The 19150-nt window shown below is 42.8% G+C and overlaps 1 protein-coding gene across 5 annotated transcripts in view; it reads left to right on the plus strand.

Annotated features, from left to right (window-relative positions):
• The window catches only part of aplp2 (amyloid beta (A4) precursor-like protein 2), a 66064-nt gene that overhangs the window by 20822 nt on the left and 26092 nt on the right, over positions 1 to 19150 (plus strand). For all 5 annotated transcript variants that reach the window (XM_058633683.1, XM_058633685.1, XM_058633688.1 and 2 more), the window contains exons 2-3: positions 10009 to 10182; positions 12715 to 12844. In XM_058633683.1, coding sequence (XP_058489666.1) covers positions 10009 to 10182; positions 12715 to 12844 — 304 coding nt within the window. The remainder of the gene's footprint in view (positions 1 to 10008; positions 10183 to 12714; positions 12845 to 19150) is intronic.

A 19150-nucleotide genomic window follows, 5' to 3' on the forward strand; every position in this document is an offset into this window, starting at 1 on the left:
TAAAGAAGAAATTAGTGTTTTCACCTCGGAGCCCGGGAGTAAAATGCCAAATAAACACATTCCCATTGGTGAGAAACTTGTTTAAACTCGGGATTCAACAGGTTTTGACCAGTGGGAATGAGGCGTAAGTTGCACATTCAACTCGTTAGGCTCCAGTTTGAGGTTTTCAAGAACAAACATGCTCATACACTAATTTTAGTCTCATAAAATTGTGCTTGCAAAAACGTGTCGTTAAAGGCAAATTCATTATCTCGGACCAGTGTCGGGAGTAAATGTGTGAAAATATCCTCACAGAATCTTTAAGAGACTCCCCCACTCACTCAACTTGTTTTCCTTCCTGCTAAATCTTTCTTGGCTTGAGACATGAAAGGAAATAACGGACGCGAACGGCTGTGTCAGCAGTATTTCCAGTCTTCTTCACCTGGAGCTGCGCCACACAGCCTCATTAACAAAGGCATGTTCCGTCAAGCACAGGTGGAGCTGTAAGGATTACAAATAGGCTTAGAGTCGTGAACCCGCTGCGATCGCGAGCGTGTCACGGCTTTGTTTCCTCGGGTGTGGGCGTTGATCTTGGTGGTCATGGTGGGGTGATACTGTGGGACAGGAAGAGTTTCCTGTCCGGTCCCATCCTGTCCTGTCTGGGTGTGAATGATGGCGGTGTAATGAGCCACACAGAGGTGACCCGCTGTGTGGAAACAACATCATATTCCACTCTCTAAACTTTTAAAAGTGAAGCAGAACAAAGTTGTTTTTTTTGCATATACTTTTATTGAGAGCACACATGGACATTAGAGGAAGTGGAAAGTGCGTGTGGTTTCCCTTTTAGGAAGAAGAAGAGGAAGAATGCCCACACAGAGATTATGCTGAACTGTGAGTTTCACAGCTTTACGTTGTCGTCTTTGGAGGAAATGGCACTGGCCGGAGACTTTGTTCCTCAGAGTGTGAGAGTATTTTTTTCACACTGTGGGGTGGGGAGCAGTGGCTCATAGGGCAATTCCCCAGTCGTCTGGAGACACTTCAAATGGTGAAGACAAAGAGGCCATTTTATTCAGACAGACAGGGGCTCATTTGCATTGCTGAGACGGGTTGCCCTTTGGATTCAGAGGCTAAGAACATGACACCTCTTTTCTTTTCATTATACTGTTTTTACTGTCTCTCTGAGGGGGGGAGGAGGTGGAGGTGTGTGGTCAGAAGTAAAATGTCACTGTCCCTTTGTCACCGAGTTTACCCCCCACCTTCTCATCTGTTGTCTGTTGCTGTGAGCTGTTTGTGTAGTGATGGTGGCACTGGCTCAGGCTCGGGTCTTCCCACGGGCTTTACCAGCAGGATAAATCACACCAACCCCACGTAGCAGCGTTTATTAGGTATTTATAGGAGGAACAAGTATTGTATGACATTTAATGACCTTAAACCACAAGCTTGGTCACCAGGGATGGGGCTCAGAGTAGAGCCGGTACTCCTCCGCATCGAGAGGAGCCAGATGAGGTGGCTCGGGCACCTGGTTAGGATGCCTCCTCGACGCCTCCCTGGTGAGGTGTTCTGAGCATGTCCCACTGGGAGGAGGCACCGGGGAAGACCCAGGACTCACTGGAGAGACTATGTCTCTCGGCTGGCCTGGGAACGCCTCGGGATTCCCAGGGAGAGGGAAATCTGGGCTTCTCTGCTCAAGCTGCGACCCCTGCGACCCGACCTCGTGTAAGTGGTAGAAAATGGATGGATACCACTTACCAGGAAATTGTCTATGATGGCCTGTAGTTGACAGAAATAATACTCAGCCATAGAGTCGGCATAATCAATTAGGGACCAGGCAAACCTGGGTCATGTAGGGTAAAATCAATATTCAGTTATTACAGTTCAGAAACTTGGTTTTACCAATATTAGGTTGTGTTGCTAAGAATCTAGTTAACTGTTCCAGAGCTCAATCAATCGTGTGATCCATGTAAACACATTTTCCTGACTGAAATTGTACTGATTGTAATTGTATATGGAATGTTATACATTCAGTCTGACCTCATTTAAGATGGCCTGCGTGCATGCACCACAGTTCCTGCCTCTGGCTTAATAAGACAACAGCAACAAAACACGTGAATAATTTATCGATTATCGTATTGCACAACGAAGGACGGCGATATATCACCAAATGGATATTTTGACCCTACATAATACTAACAACAACTGTGCAGGGAAACGTCCTGATGATCAGCTCTGAGAAACATTTTCTCTCGCTCAGAGTGAACACACTGTCGGAAAAAACAAACAAAACTTGACGAGTGGCTGATTCCTCATTATTATTTTAAAATCAGTCTTGACATGAAATGACTGCTGTCTGCTTTACTGATTATAGCCTGTGCCTTAATGGCCTTTGCTAATGGTCTTTGTAGCAGCAGCAGCAGCAGCCGCAAAGCAGCTTTTCCAAACACCAAAGTTCACCCTGTTGTTTCTCTGTGGACTAACCTGGAGGCTGCTCTTAAAGAAAACCTTGGTGTTCTCATGGGAATGATGTTGTTAAATGTTGGAAAATGCGGTCTTTTTTTACTATTAATCAATTTCTGAAAATATGAAAGAAAACAATCATCTAATTTTCTTTCATATTTTCAGAAATTGGGGTCTGCAACCTGTGGCTTTCTGTGTCTTCAATCATCCAAATATCTTTTGTCTTCCAAAGTGCACACCTCGTATTTAGAGATCAAGGTGATAAATAGAAGGTTTTTAATATTTTGTCAACTAAGAATATGCGCCACATCCCGCGTCTGCGTCAAATGTGATCTTTAAAAAAAAAAGAAAAAAAACCCTCCCCACACTCAACAGACCTGTGTTTGAAATATGGAAAGCCATTCCCAACACTTAAATGAAGACATGCACATTTGAATCCACATAATTTAGCCAACTATGTAAAATACAAACATTGTTTTCCTCAAACAATGGACGGACACAAAAAACAGCTGTGAAATGTCCACTGTTTTCCTTTTTTGTACTTCTTAAATTTCACAAATGCAACAGACTTAGTTATATTTATATATATATAGAAACTGCATGATTGTATCTTCATTTTTTGGGTCAAATAGGTTTTGCGGCTCCAGATGAATTATATTTAGGTGGAGAAGGTTCCGACCCATAATCTAAGGGTTCTTCAACGAACCTCAATCAATGACTAGCTGAAATGGTCCTCATGGGAAAACCAGTTGCCGCAGGAGTAACTAGTTTGAGATACAATAAACCCGCCATATGCTATACTAAGAGCTGTTAATAAAATATATATAAAAAATAATTAAAAAGCCATGGTAGATGCTAATAAAGAAATAAAAATGCTGTAATTGCTTTGCTCCTCTTAGCACAGCTCGGTAATTTCCCTGCTTCCTCCCACACACACACACACACATTGACACTTTTTCTTTTTTATTGCGCGCAATAACAAATTGAAATCTTCATTTTATGTCCATACATATCGTATATATGTGTCGACCTGCTTGTGTGCGTGCGTGTGTGGTTTTCTCGTCACTGTCTATCTTCTTTAAGTATTAAGTCACCACAGAGAAGGATTAGTGGGATTTAACAATGCCTGGCATTTCTACACCGGGTCACATGGACACTTAAGCATTCTGGGAACCCACCAGTGTCTCGACCAGTGCCTCATTCTAGAGAGGCTTTTAAAAGAGCGAGACTGCGAGGCTGGCTTTGCCGCGCCGCCGCCAAAATTAGACCGTCTGCGTGGTTTATAGACCTGTTGACACTGCAGCTGATTGAAGCGCATGTATGCAGCACAGGAACCCGCTCACCTGTTCCCCTTCAACTGTCGCTCTGTGCAGTTCCTGTTTGTTTGTGTGAGGGGATCATTACCACCGTGTAAACCCTGGTGTTGTGAATATTACGGCCATCATTTATTCCCACCAGCCTCTCAGTGTGTGTGTCCTGAGCTCACACATGCACTCATTTGGCTGTTCACGCTTCCCTGGTTGTTCTGAGACCACACACACACACACAAACACACACACACACACACACACACGGGTCGGATTAGCTTCTTTGGATCCTGCCCTGCTGCTGCGTGGAAGGTCATGTTATAACTGACCTGAACAGGTCCAATGTCTTTTTTTTGTTCTAGTTCTATTTGCACTCTATTTTCCTGCATAACACGCAGCATTTCTGACATTATACGACTTAATTTCCTTCCGTTCCTTTTTTTTTGTGAGAGTAAACTATTTTTCTGGCTTATTTTCCTCCCGGAACAGAACAAATAAAACAGCGTTCACCAACTCCAATATTGCCCGAGCTGAACCATCTGTCACACTTAATGCAAAGCCTGAATTTGGTTTGTCAGAGTTGCTTTGATTTGTAGTTTCCTCTTTTTCTGCATTTGTCACTGTCAGTCACAGGCGGCGAGGAATTAAAAACACAACACTGTGGAAAAACAAGTAAAAGTAAAAATGTGCGGTATGCACCAGGAAATAATTGATGGTATCATTTAATCCAGACGTTTGCTCTAACTTGAAATTACATTGCTCTTCTGCTTTAAGTGTTGCCGGGTAACACTTCCCAAAAGAAATTAAGGCAGATTTATGTCTCGTGTGTTTGAATTACCCGTTTATTTGTGAAGCGGTTTAAAAATAGGAGTGTTTGTGTATGCACTGGATTTTTCATGTGTTATTTTACAACAAGCACTATCATGCCTTGGCTTGTTTCATGTGAAACTTGGCTCTGCACACAGAGCAGGCTAATAAAACATGTTTGTGTTCTGCTCGAGGCGCGCTGGAGACGCGGCGACAGACTGGTTGCGAGTCTGCAGAACTTGGAAAAAAAGAGCAAAACGATTCTCAGCCCACACAGCGCTTGACAAGCGTTTGCGGCGGCAGATCTGTCCCTCCTGCATTCACGGCCCGCCTCACGCTGCTCTTTATTGCGTTACGGAGCTGCGTTAATTTGAGAACAATATGTCAAGCCGTGGTGTAAGTCAATCAGCATTGCAGTTATCTGTTTACCGTCACTGCCTGAGCCCTCTCGCCTCACCCTTTTTCCCAACTTCCACTCCCTCCCTCCCTCTCTCGCTCCCTCCTTTGTCTCCTTCCTCTCTTCCTTGATTAATCTCCACATAGCAGCAGGTGTTCACACATACACATGATATAACCTCTCACACTGAGTCAGTATCTGGATGCTGGGTGACTTGCATTCGTTAGGTGTGGCAGTATAATTTTCCAGTAACTGAAGCTGTGTCTCAGTTCGGGGGCCACCTCCGCTGGAGGCTGCATTTTAATTCTGGTTGTGAAAGGAGTTAAAAGCAGCTAACGATGACGAATAATGCGAAAGATCGTGGTTAGAGCTGCAAATAATCATTACTTTCAGCATTTGTTTGGTCTGTGAAATGTTGAAAAATGTTAACCTAACCTGGAAATGATAATGTTCTGGAATGTCTTGTTCTGTCCACAAACAGAAATTATTCAGTTTTAATTGATTTCTTTGTTATATGGAGTAACAACCACAAGAAAATATCTTTCACATTTAAGAAGCTGAAAAACACAAGGGGCCTAAAATACAACATGAAACACCTGTCCTAAAGACTGTTGGTGTCCCTGGACGCTGTCCAGCGACAGTTGTGTTGCTAGTTGACAGTAAAGACAGCACAAGCTGTCGTCCGTCCGTCCAGACAGTTTAGTTTGACCTCTGCAGTCCATGTGGTGAAGACTGCGTCCCCCAAAAAGAAGCGGCACCAGGTTTTGGGGACATATCTTGTGTGTATCGCTGCTCAAATTGACACCAATTCCATAGCTCATCAAGAGAAACTAAAGTTAAGTCTATCAGCTAATGAAAATAAAGCTAATAAAAAAGTCCTTACTTTTGAATATAGTTCAACACAATAGGGTTTAATACCATTAACCATACAACATTTTATTGCCCATCTAACAGGAAGGTATTCATGAATGCTGAATAAATCATAAAAGATAAATCTTCCTTTTTTAAATTTTCATCTATAGCCCTTTCTATTCTCACAAAATATTATTAATAACTCATCTCTCTCTCTCTCTCCCTCCCTCTCTCTCTTTCTCTCTCAATAAAATGTGATTTGAGACCTTGGGGGAAATCCAGGCAAACCTTCACGTCCTATAAATCCTCTAGCTCTCCCGAGCTGAATTAGCACTAGCAGTTTGAGAGTCTGTTTTTATTTATTTATATATTTACACCAGGATTACTGATTTCATCTGCCGCTTGTTTACGTTTAACCCACTCGTAAACAAGTTATAAAAGAAAAAAAGTCACTTGGCACAAAGTTCTGCCCCAAACCTCTGCTGACAAACTGCAAACGCAAATAATTGTCTGGTTGTTTCATGTGACCTTTTGAGGAAGAATTGAGCTGCATGGAATCACAGTTAGAAGGAAGCCAAGAATGAATCGGCAAACTAGTCTAGTCTCAGATTACAGATTACAGTTTCAGAGTAAACCCGCTCCCCTTTCCCCACTTCCACATTATGGTATGATGGTATGATCAGCCAGGGATGGTTCAGGGATGGCACTTTTTAATCAGCAAAAATCCCCACAACAAAAATGTGAACGGCGGGTGGACGGTGCGTGTCATGACTTTGCTCTGGGAAAGATGCAGCGTCGGCTTTGTGAATGCCAAACTAAAGCAGAGAGAGAAATTAAGCCCGTTCACCCCTAGTGTCACATCACCATCGATCAGAGCCAGAGCTGATAAAAACCTGTGTCTACTGCACAGTCACGTTGATTAGTTTACTGCCCGCTTGTTGCCAGTGCGGGTCCATGGTTTATTTAGAGAGACAAATCTTTGTGAAGCTGAAGTTGGACTATAGCTATAGAGTATAGACACATCCTTTAGTCTGCTCTATAGGCCGTTAAAGATTCTTAAAATATGACTTACTCTTACTAAGAGTTTGCTGTCGTCTCGTTCAGTTTCACAATCACTGATGGAATATAATATGGATGGATGAATATAATTAACTGTGACAGTTCATGTCTTAGTCAGGGCTGAGTCACAGCCAGACAGAAATAATATAATTATTAATAATAATAATAATAATAATAATAATAATAATAATAATAATAAAACAAAATAAGATGGATTCTATTAACATGTTTTCTCCTGAATGAGTTTGGATCTGCATGTTACCGTTGCCTGTGTCTGCAGTAAAGGTTGCCAGAGTCAGCAGAGCTGATTCCTTCTTTTTTTTTCTTCTCAAGGACAGTTGTCTCAGGTCAGGTAACAGAAGTGATGACACAGGGACTAAAGATGAGACATAAGCCCTGTCCTCACTAAGTGGTACAGTCCTGTACCACTCAGTATGTTGCTCAAATTGCATTTTGATTGTCAAAAACTGTGAAGGACGGCAAAAATAACTGATCTCATCCCACTTTTTGGCATTCCTCTGCCAAAGATCAGGAGTTTAACACGGCTTCAAAAAGACATGTGACTGCAGGTCTAAAGCAGCTGTATTAACCACCTCCTCTCTGCGTCCATTAATGGTGTTGCGACGCGGAAGAAGTAAAAAGACGCAGTTGGACGCAACCGTTTGAGCAGAGTCAAAGGGGACGCTGGGACAGTTCCAACACTTGACCACAGTGTCAAGCTGTGGTCAAGCTGTCACAGTATGTGACTTAACCTTTAAATGGACCGCTGTTCTTGTCCTCGTGTACACGCTCGAGCAGGGAATTGATTCAGTGAATGAATGAAGTGTGTCCACCTGTGCTATGCTATAGGTGGCGATGTGTAACCCCGGTGAGCTTGTTAATATTAGGCGTTTTTCCGGTTGACCTGACCTGTCACAGACGACAGCAAATTGAACTGCCAGGGAGTTGTTAGCATGCTGAGCGCTATTCTACGTCCATTAACTTCATCATGTTTAAGTCTTAAAGCTTACAGAGAATATGTTTCTTCTCCACATTGATACCTCCCATTTTCATGTTAGTCCAAATCTTTGAGGAACTCGATTACATTTTTAAAGTCCAATTTCAGTCGAACACAACCTCAGGTAAAAGTACTGACTGGCTCCCGTGGTCTTCCGCCTTAATGCTGCGTTCCGTTTGTTGTCGGAACACGGAATGTCGGAGTAATCTTATTTATCTCAAACTCAGGAATCCAAGCTTCCACCCGAGCACTTCTGTTGTATTAATTTCACGGTAAATCAGTCATACACATAACGTACCACTGCTTGATTTTTAACAGTTGCTGCTCTGTCCGTGATCGCAAGACACCATGTAGGGCTTCATCACCGACTGGTATTGCTCACAGCGGCTACCGCCGAAATTGCGTTTTCCGACTTCTCAACTGGAACTCGGTGACGTCGCTCCCAGCTCCGACTTCACATGTAAATGGAATGCAGCACAATGTGCCCCGACTCTCTGCTGCCTCTCTCACACACGCGAAGCCAAATCTGACAAAGGAATGGGAGGGAGGAGAGCAAAGGAGCCTGTGGTGGTGCAGAGAGGGAGGAGTGGAGCGAGGAAGGAGGGGAAATGAGGCTTTTGTGCCTTCAGGACAAGATCACGACAGGCCAGAGTGTGTTTTGCTCATCTACATGGGTGAACACATGTGTCGATGTCTGTCTGTGTCTCTTTTTTTGTGTGTGTGTGCTTGTGCGACTGATTGTTTGCATCCATATGTGTGTGTATGCAGACTCTGCAGACTCTGCAGCTCATCGCACACCACGGCAGCCAACTGGTGATTACGCAGCACTTGTTTTGTCCTCGCTGTACTCTTGTTGTTGTTAGTCCTGTTGCAGAATCGGACCGAGCGCTTTATCTCCCACACACCGTTACTAGTCCAGTCTCCGTCTGTAGTCGGTTTCTCCTTGGGCTGATGCTGCAGAGGACACTTCCGCCCATTCTGTGAGCCCAACGGCCCCAACTCAATCCCCTGCTCACTCTCTAGGGCCCGTGCCTGTTTACTCAGCCTGATGACATTATGACAATCAAGAGGGGTTAGTTTCCACTCCACTTCCTCTCCGGAGGCGCCCTGGTGTGGCACGCAGTGCTACATCACCTTCATTAGACTCTGTCGTGCTGTGACTACCCGTAGCATTGGGCAAATGTTAGCCGTTTGTGATTTACCTTCTCGGCGAGGCGTTGATGAGTTAAGTGAGGCAGCCGGTTTAAAGGCAATCATGGGGAAGCTGATTACACAGTAGTTTGGGACAGTTGGTGCCTATTCTCTGCACTCGGTGAGGTTGAGGTATTTTGAGTGAAGGATGGGCAGACTGGGTGTTGCTACTTCCTGTGTGTTCAGTAAACGGCGACAGGAAGGACAACAGTGGGAGAAAGATAGCAGATTTCCTTTTACTGTTCAAAGGGCCACGAGGTAAACAAAGACGGGAGAGAGCAAACGCTGTCTTGAGAACGCACATTTCCATTAAATCAAATGTGCAGACGTTTGAGTCCGAGCAGCTCAGGTGGTGTTTGACGCACGGCCATTCCTGTTTACATCAAAGAGTAAATGATCCAGTCTTTCTGGAAAGATTTTTCGTCCCAGGAGTTCAGAATAAGCAAAGCTAGGAATGTCCTGGTTTGTGAGGCATGACGGACTGCAGTTTTCTCTTTCTTCTCTCCTGCTCTCTCTCTCCCTTTCTCTGTGTGCAGCCTCTCGGTCACTCACACTACATTTTTCTTGCATCACAGCAAGAAAAAAACGTGTGCACAAATCCAATCAAACCCCTACTTGTTTGACCATCAACCTAGCCAAACATTCCCGAGGTGAATGTAATTCGTCTTCTGTCTGAACCCCTCTGCTCTCTCAGCACTGCAGCAGCCAAGTGTTGACAGGCAGTGCTGATGATGTTGCTCCATCACGTCTTGTACAGTCTGCCCTTGCAGCACACGAGCAGAACCTGCTTCACTGACTCTTCAGAGAAGCGCGGCTCTGTGCCCGGGCTCATAACATTGCTCATGAGAGCAGTGAGTGGTGCAGACAGTGTCTCAAGTCTGTCAGCCAGCTTTTATGGGATTTGCACTGATTGATTTGCATTAACCTCAATTTCTCTCTCTCTCCCTCTCTTTTCCTGTCTGCAGGCATTAGCAGCCAATGCGGGCACAGGGTTTGCCGTGGCTGAGCCACAGGTGGCGATGTTCTGCGGAAAGCTCAACATGCACGTGAACATCCAGACCGGCCGCTGGGAACCAGACCCATCCGGAACAAAGAGCTGCGTAGGAACCAAAGAGGGTGTGTGGCAGTACTGCCAGGAGGTGAGTCACTATACGGCACAGTCGCACATCTCGTCTCCGTGTTTCAAATTCATGCATTAAAGTCAGGGAGCAGGAAAAGTGGTTTCTTATCAATAACCAATGATACCGTGGGGGGGGGGGGAGTGGAAGTGGCTGTGATTTCTGTGACAATGTATTTTGAAAGTATCGCTCATCCATCTTTCATTTTTTTCCCCGTCTCCTGGTGTGAGATTCAAAATTCAAAACCAGATTGTGTTTCAGATGTACACTGAATATCTAGTGTATTATTAATAAATTATCATAACATTATGGCATCCACACGAGTCTTAGATGTTCAGACTGGGTCGCTATTCAGTCTCATTGTTCCAGGCAGGAGTTTTCTACTTTCCTTTTCAACTACAAGTCTGTTCGAAGATGAACCACAGCACAGGAAATGATGTAAATGGTATGAAGTGATTTATTTAATTCTATTTTTTCAAATAGGAGAAGTGAATGTATTCACTTTCTTCTTGAGAGGAATGAAACATTTGCATGTCTTCTCTGCACAAAATGAGTGAACCAAACCAGATTTAGCTCATCACAGTATTGATAACTGTAGCAATTCATGTCAGATACTTAAATATTGATCTATGTTCCTGAGTAAAAGTTCAAAAACCAAGCTTTTTTCATTTCATATGTCCATATTACTATGTTTTTGTTTAAAAAAACACATTCAAACTCAGATTCTGGTATTTTAGAGTAAGAAAAACACTGTTTGTGTATGAAAACACCGGTAGAAAACTCCAGGGATGCATTTTAGTCAGGACTGGCAGAAACAGAGACGTTTGGAAGTAATGACGCCGTTAATTTGACTCACTCCCTGATTGTTTTTTATCAGCCATGACTTGACCATCGGCTGTGAGGGAGAACTCCCATTAACAGTTTCTGTTTCACCCCTTTGTCAGTCTGATAACAGAAATCCTTGCACACACTTTTTCGCCATTGTTGTTTTCCATTTGCAGTATTTCACCTTTAAAACCTGAGCAAACAACTGCAGAGGAGAAAAATCAGCCTTCTGTTCACACCTGCACGCACATGCCCTGTTCACCTGAAGGGTCACAAGAGTTTAAACAGACAGTTTTCGTCTGAAAATAAAATCACATTAGTACGGAAGTTTGTTTTTACGCTGCATGAATGTTGTATTGGTAGGCCTACGTACTGAACATTTGTTACATATGGTGCTTTTTAATTATACAATTCCAGCATGGCTCAAGCTCAGCACGGCACGGCTCGACTACTCGGTTTGGCATCGGGCACGTTGTTTTCCATGAGTCCATACCTCCTCGAAACTGCCGTGATGTTGTTTTATACGCGACACAAACACACAAACTGTGACGGGCAAAGCAGTTGTGTTCAGTGTGCTGAATCATTAGAATCAGTTAATTAAAAAGAGTAGTTCAGCAAACTCGGACTGAAATATGGCCGTGATTCGGCTCGCGATCACCCGCTTTCGGCAGTACCGTCGCTAAATACACAACTCTTCTGTTAAATATTGAGATTTTAGACGTTTCCTTTGCTAAATGTTGGAGATTAATGCATGTTTTCAGGATTTAACTGGCATTGTTTGGTTTGATTCTTGTGTCGGTCGTCGCTCTCATGACTCTTCCAGTGACAACACTGTCAGTCTGTTGACGTCACATTTTAGTGTCGGCTCAGCTCGCTTGGAACCTCGCCAGAGCAGGTACTAAAAAAAGTACCAGGTACCAGGTACTATCGCTAATGGAAAAGCAAAACAACAAAAAAAACAAGTAGAGTCGAGCTGTGCCGTGCTAGAACTATAAAATGGAAAAAGGCCAATAGCTAGTGAAGAAAAATATGTATCACAGTTATTATTGTTGTTGCGTATCGTCTCGTCCTACTGATTGGACTGATATAAAAACAATAGAAACAAATGTAAACGTGTGCTATGGAATAGAGCTGTGATATCCTGAGGTTGAATGTGATAAAAAAAGATGGAGAAAGTCAGTTTGTAATTCCACTGTAATTCATCAGTAGAGAGGCTATTGAGCTGCTGCTGCTGCTGCTGAAATACAGTCATTATTCTCAGGGTCGGTGGCACTTCAATCAGCAGAGCCTTTAGTTTCTTTGTGTCCGTCTGTATAATTAAGGACACATTTATTTTATCCTCAACATGGATATTCCCGCCCGTGTTCGCTTGTTCCTCCTTTTGTGTCTCTAAACACGTCAGGCCGCTGGTTTTTACTGTCGCATTTTATTATACAGCTGTCCAAGAGGAAGAAGTCGCGGCAGTGCATTTTCAAACTGCGCTCTCTTCAAGCTTCACTTACATTTATTGATGACATTTTAATGGCATTTTGGGGATAGGAAAACGCGTGCTCTTTCACGGTCGAGCAGATGGCATCTCGGGAGAATAAAGCACGGATTAAAGGATCCCACTCATCGCAACCTCCTGCCTCCTGCACACACACGCACAGTCGGTGCGGTGACAGAAGAAGATGATTTTATCATCATCTAATATACACTTCCTTCTCCTTCTTCTTCTTCTGCCCGCAGATGTATCCCGAGCTCCAGATTACAAACGTGGTGGAGGCCAATCAGCCAATCCGTATTGAGAACTGGTGCAAGAAGGAGAAGAAGGTGTGCAAAGGCCACGCCCACATTGTGGTGCCTTACAAATGCTTAGGTAAGATTCTACACTAATTACTCTGGCTGTACAAATGAATCGATAGTCTGTTGTGAAGTACGAGTGCAGAAGAAAACACATAAGGGAATTTTTTTCTCTGTGATATTGAGTCCAGTAAAGATATTTCAGCCAAAGTTTTTCATTCATCAAGGTTATTTGTGTGATTTAGGTTTTGATACGTCTTTCAATGTTTTGAATTCAAAATAACACCCTAATAATTAAAATAACCCTTTACCACCTAAGCCTCAAAATGTCTGTCTGGACTTTTCTGCTTATTTTAACCATAAAAGGGACAGAAAATGTGCTTTGGCCCATTTTTCCAGAATAACTTTCAATATCTGGCAGTTATTTACAAATATTTTAACTATGTTAAAACTATGTTAAAATAGTCTATTAACAATTTGAAATGACTAAAAACAAAAAGTTAATACTGTAGTTGTACACGAACACCAGATTCAAATTTGAACAGTGTAAAACCTATTTAAAATAACATTTGTTTGGGTTTTTGTCTCAGTGTCCAAAAACATGTTGCTTCCTGCAACAGCGGGTGTGAAAGTATCACAATAACCACCCAGTGGCTTTGACCTGCAACTACTCAGCTTTCAGAAACTGTTATAATTTCTCCGATAGCACAAACCGTTGCATAGTTACGGTCATGCGCAAACGTGTTATCTGCGTTGCGCTCGGCATTAAAGGGTTAAACGTGCGTATCTTGGTGCTGTTACCTTCAAGTTGCCGTTACAAAATGAGATGTAAATGCGGTTTTATTTTGATATCATGCACACGAGTGTGACGGGCAGGCTTCGCTTCATATTTACCAGGTCAAAAAAACTGTGCTTGAGTAAACATAATAATAGGAAGGCTGGTGACGGGAAGCTCTGAAGTGATTTGTGTTCTCAACATTACACCTGCAGCGTTTTATTTTCTGAAAGAGTCACGCGCTCTTTCATGTAACGTCTCTTGAACGTAAGCAGCGATCGGTTTTGGCTTCTTGTAATTTATAATTGAGAAAATGTTTTGCACCAGTTCGTATCACGTGGCACGCATTAAAGCCGTACGCTCAATATGGAGAATGAAGAGATAATGATACATGTTGAACATAAGCAGATGTGAAATGGAGCAATGTTGGAGTCTGATTCGTTCGACTAACCCAGGCCTTGAGCTGCAGATTTCAGCAGATCCAGGCTGGATGGTGGAAGCTAATGTCTCTCAGAGTGTATAACTAAGGGGGGGGGGGGGAGCTATTATTGCTGGGTAGGCTTGTTGAGCAATAAAGTACAATCTTATTTTCCCCCGCAGACAGTGGCCATAAACCCACACAGACACACAGGGTCAGGGAGAAGGAGGTCTGAGAGGGGGCCTGCTTTATTACTCCCTATTCCTCTCTTCTCCTGCGCTGTCATGCACGCCTCTCTACCTGCTCTGACTCCTGCTGCATTACTGTAATCACAAGTGGCAACATGGCTGTATTCTGTTTTATTAAATGTCAGATAGATCCACAGAACCTTGCATGCCTACGTACTCCCCGACTCGCCAAAACCGGAGATTGTAATAACAGCGGAATAGTTCATAGGAGCAAAAACATCTTCCTCTGTACTGCAGACCTTTCCCTCTGTCCAAAAGCATCGCGCTGATTGAGTTGTGACGCTCTCCGAGATGAAAAAGCCATTAGCCGTTGCACTGGACTGTGAAATGGGCGACAATTCAAGAGCATTTTTGGCAAATGTGGAGAGGAGGCTTTGGGGAAATTCATGGGACGGCAAACACCACAACTGGAGTAGCCACTCAGTGGCCGGGAGAGGAATACAAATGAGGGAGACTCGCAGAATTACCCCCAGTGTGCTCTCATCTTCCATCCTGCAGACGTTTCTGTCTCTGCATAACCACCTGATAGCCTCTGTGCTCCCGTCTTCTCAGTGACCGTGTTGCATCAATCAACAACAAAAGACCTCTCATCGTGATTCAGCAACAGCGCCGTGACTGTCATTTAATTAAAACGAGCCCATTACTGCTCCTGGTGTAATTTAAAATGGCTTCATTGCTTGGTTTTGCACATTTTTTTTTTTGTCATCATTGTTAAAGGCAGTGTGAGTTCAAACTCCATCAAATTAAAGAAAAATGCTGCTCTGCTGGGCCTTGCTTGAACTGAACTAACAGAGACAGATGGAGGAGAGAGAAAAACAGAAGGTGTTGGCGAGGAGGAAGCCATTACAAAGGTTTCTACTTAATTATGTAATGGAGCATGTTAGGGGCTTAATTGCGGGGCCCTCTGATCAAATACGCTGCATGATTCTGTCACCTCGCTGTGACTCACCTTGCCAGCCTGTAATTTGTCAAGCCTGTACATAATATTCATCACTGTGCATAAATTATATCAGAAAAAAGACAAGGAACTCGACCAAAGGGAGGTGGGCTAGTGTTTGAAGGGTGTGATTAAAAAGGACCAGACTGACAGCCATGTCAAGTTAATTGCTTTATATGAATAAGTTCTATGGAGAAATACATAAAAAAAAAGGAGAAAGATAAGGTTTGAAAGACTGTGTCTAATCTTTAATGCATTGACTCAGACACAGAGGCACGAATCCCGTGTTCCATGTCCACAAACAACAGAATTTGACTCCATGATGTAATAATCACTGCAGTGCACTGTCAAAAATACTGCTAAACAGACCTATAATTATAATATTTCCCAAACCTGGAAATGATGACATCCTCAAATGTCTCCTTTTTTGTCCAGTAAACCAGGAAAGATATTTAGTTTACCGTCATACAGACACGGTGGCCTAGCGGTTAGTAGTGGTTCCTCTGGGCTCTCCGGTTTCCTGGGTCAGGCTGGTCCCTCGTCGCTGCAGCTCTGATCAACCCGGCGAAAAAACAAGATCATATTCACATTCAAAGAGCTGAAATCAGGGGAAAAAAAACATTCACAATTTAAGATTGTTATTGTCACACTAGTTATACAAGTGCAAACGTGTGAAAAGCTTGTGCTCGTCAGCTGTTGATGTGAGGTTTTTTTATATGAATTTACTGGCTGTGCCATCGTTACCAGAGAGGCATCATGTAAATTTAACACATTTAATGAGATGTGGTGGTCATTTTATGGCATAATAATAAACATTTCTTACATAAGGCCTCTTTAAGATAGAATTACAATTCTAAAACATTCATATTTTGGTAGCTAAAAGCAATGCTGTTATAATAATCTCTGACTTTCTGAATAGTATTAGGTTAATATGAACTCTTTTAAGTTATTAATATAACAACAATCACAATATATACCAATAATAATAATAATACACTTTATTTGTTTAACACCTTTCATACAAGGATTATAACTCAAAGCAATAAAAGGAAAATAAAATTTTAAAAGCAAATACAGCAAGAAAACGATGCAAATAAAACAGTGAAATACAACCAGGGTGGTTCAAACCCTGTTTTAACTTTAAAATAAACTAAACATAAATGCAAATAAAACACACGGTGGAATAAAAAGAAGGAAAAGTAGAATGGTAAAGTCATGACTAGGCCAGAGGCGGAGTTTTAATAAGTGACATTTAAAGAAGCTGACACATGCTTTGTTTTTCCTGTTGACTAAGCCTGTAGATGTAACTGTAAGGGCAGGGCGCGTGATATCATCAGATCGGGAACGAGTCGATAACAGACACAAACTCAGACTTGTTTGAGCGGACCACACCTCTGGCTGTTTGCACTCCGTCACCCCTCCAAATGTGTCGGGTGGGAAAAGTGAGCCTGAAGTGTGGAGCAAGGTGTGATTCTGTAACGTGAAGACGTGAAGAGGTTAAGCTCGGGCAAGTAACGCAATGTTGGTCCAGGCTTTATATCTCAGAAGCGCTCTTTCCATTTTGTAACACCGACCGTCAGTGCCCTCCTGCTTTGAGTCACGTCTCCTCCATGTTAATCCTTTCACGGTGCACGTTGGCTCACATTTCCTCCACTTTTAAAGGCACAATCTGTGGTGCAAATCTGCCAAAATCAAAGTGCACAAGGGGAAACTTAATACCCTTGATATTCAATTTCCCCCACGGCGGGATTCATAAAGTATTTCTGATTCTGATTAAAGTGACTTTTTAAAAAGCTCACATGCATTATTAATGTATTTTTTTTTATGTTTGTTGCCAGTTTATTCTTTTTACCTCAAACTCTCCACATATACTGTAGTGTGTCATTATCGAGTGGTCAGCTATATTACAGATTAAATCCATCAAGTGCGCTAAACAGCATTTTCTGAGATCTCGCGGTGATTACACCGAACGTCATTACAGCACGCTTCCCGTGTGTGGAGAGCCCTTGAAACTCGATAGCCGGATTGTCAACAAGCACAACTTGGGCCGGTGCATAATAATTGTGTGTTCGCCACCTTCCCTCTGTGTAGTGAAGGGTATCAGCGGCACGCCGGGTGTATTCCTGTACCTCCGCACTCCCTGGATGCTTGTACTGCAGCCACTCCGGGGACTGTCGAGAGTTAGTGACAGACAGAAGGTTAAAAAAAGGGTGGATGAATAGAGTAGGTGGAGAGGAGGCCACATGAGAAAGGTGAGGATATGCCCTCTCTTTCACACACACACACACAGAAGCTTGTGAGGCACAGCTGCTCTCCAAACACCACCATCCATCACCGACTGCAGTGTGACTGTGCACATGCATGAAACCCACTCCACCACACAGTCGAAGCGACCTGCGAGTGTGTGAGACTGAGTCAGAGAGAGAGAGAGGGGTAATGAATCAGTTGGTATCCCGTGTCCAGGATGTGGAGCTCGTATAAGTTCTCTCTCAACCGCACTCTTCCTTCTTTGATGTTAAAGAGGAGGAAGAGTAAAGGAAGAGAAGCAAACACGAGTAGAATGACACAGTCGCTTAAATACAAGTATTCTCTGTAAACAAGAGGGACAAAGATTTCAGGGCTTGGTTATCCGATCACTTCTGTGCCGTCTTTGGTCGCTCAAAGGTGAACCGTTCCATGCGGAGAGCAAACGAGGTGGAAAACATTGACAGAAATACGTCAGCCATCTGCTTTTTCATTCATTTGCAAGTCACATGCAGATAGCCGTTTATAGAGTTCAGCCGAAAATAAAAATCCAGTCGTGGATGTTGTTTTACTGCAACTCCATCATTGAAAGAGCGAATGGAAAATTCAGATTCTAACGCACAGGAAGCACCAAAATATTAGCCTTTGCACCCTGAGGGTAATTAATCACCACCAAAAGTACAGTAAGTCAATGTATATGACAATTGACTTATGTATAAAGTATAAAGCAGAAGTATTATCAGCAAATTCCTCAAAACAATACATTTTCAGACAAAAATGGCAAATTTAGCAAAAGACACGATGGTGAGGACAGAGTCAGGGAAAAAGACCTGGTCCATTAGAGGTTGGGGTCTTTGTCTGGTTTTTAGTCGGTGTCATTGTTTTACTCTTTTAGTATTTTAGTGTTTTATTGTCTAAAATAGCTGAAATAGTTGTAATGCTTATAAGAAGTTGTACTTTACTGTACCTCCAACCTCGCTCCACGTTTTAATCGCTCGTTTTATATTTATGTTGCTCATTTAGGCCAGAACATCCTTGGAAAAGAGATTCTCATTATTATTATTTCCTGGATAAATAAAGGTTGAATTAAAAAAAAATAAGAATGTTTTTCCACTTGAACGAGATTTCACTACAACTGAGAGGGGAAGTTCCATAAAAGGTATTTGTGGTTAATTTTTGTGTTAATGAGCAAATGCAGACGAGGTTTCTTCAGTTTATCTTCAGGACTTTTTTGGCATGTCTAAAAATATTGCTCAAAGATGCACTGGCGCCATAGTTGGTGTAACTCCTCCTCACATGCTGTAACGATGTGAAAACCCTCTTCGCTGCACCTGCTGCTCCTACAACAAGTGCTGCCTTTGGTTTTCCTTGTTCGCCGAGGCGTCTTTGTTCCTAAAAAAATATGTCTTACCTGAATGCAAAAACACACAGAAAAGCTTCATTTAAAAATCCTAAAGATGTGGAAATGGAAATAGGGGAGAAGAAGAAGAAGAAGATCAGACTCCTGCTGTGAGGCTGCAGGTGCTGCTGATAGACAAAGGGGAAGACAGAGAGCAGAACTGTAGCTAAACCCGCTCTGTTTGTGCACAGTATCTTGTTAAACTGTGACCAAAAATGGTGGGAAAAAAAACGTCACTTCCCTACGTGTGTGTTCAATTCCGTAGCGTTCACGTCAATATTCGGCTGCTAAATGAACCTTTTTATGACTTTTTACATCCTTCAAATGTGGCGTTAGTAATTCATTGTACTGTGTGAGATAT

The sequence above is a fragment of the Solea solea genome, chromosome 7, assembly GCF_958295425.1.
Source record: "Solea solea chromosome 7, fSolSol10.1, whole genome shotgun sequence".
Taxonomy (NCBI): Eukaryota; Metazoa; Chordata; class Actinopteri; order Pleuronectiformes; family Soleidae; genus Solea; species Solea solea.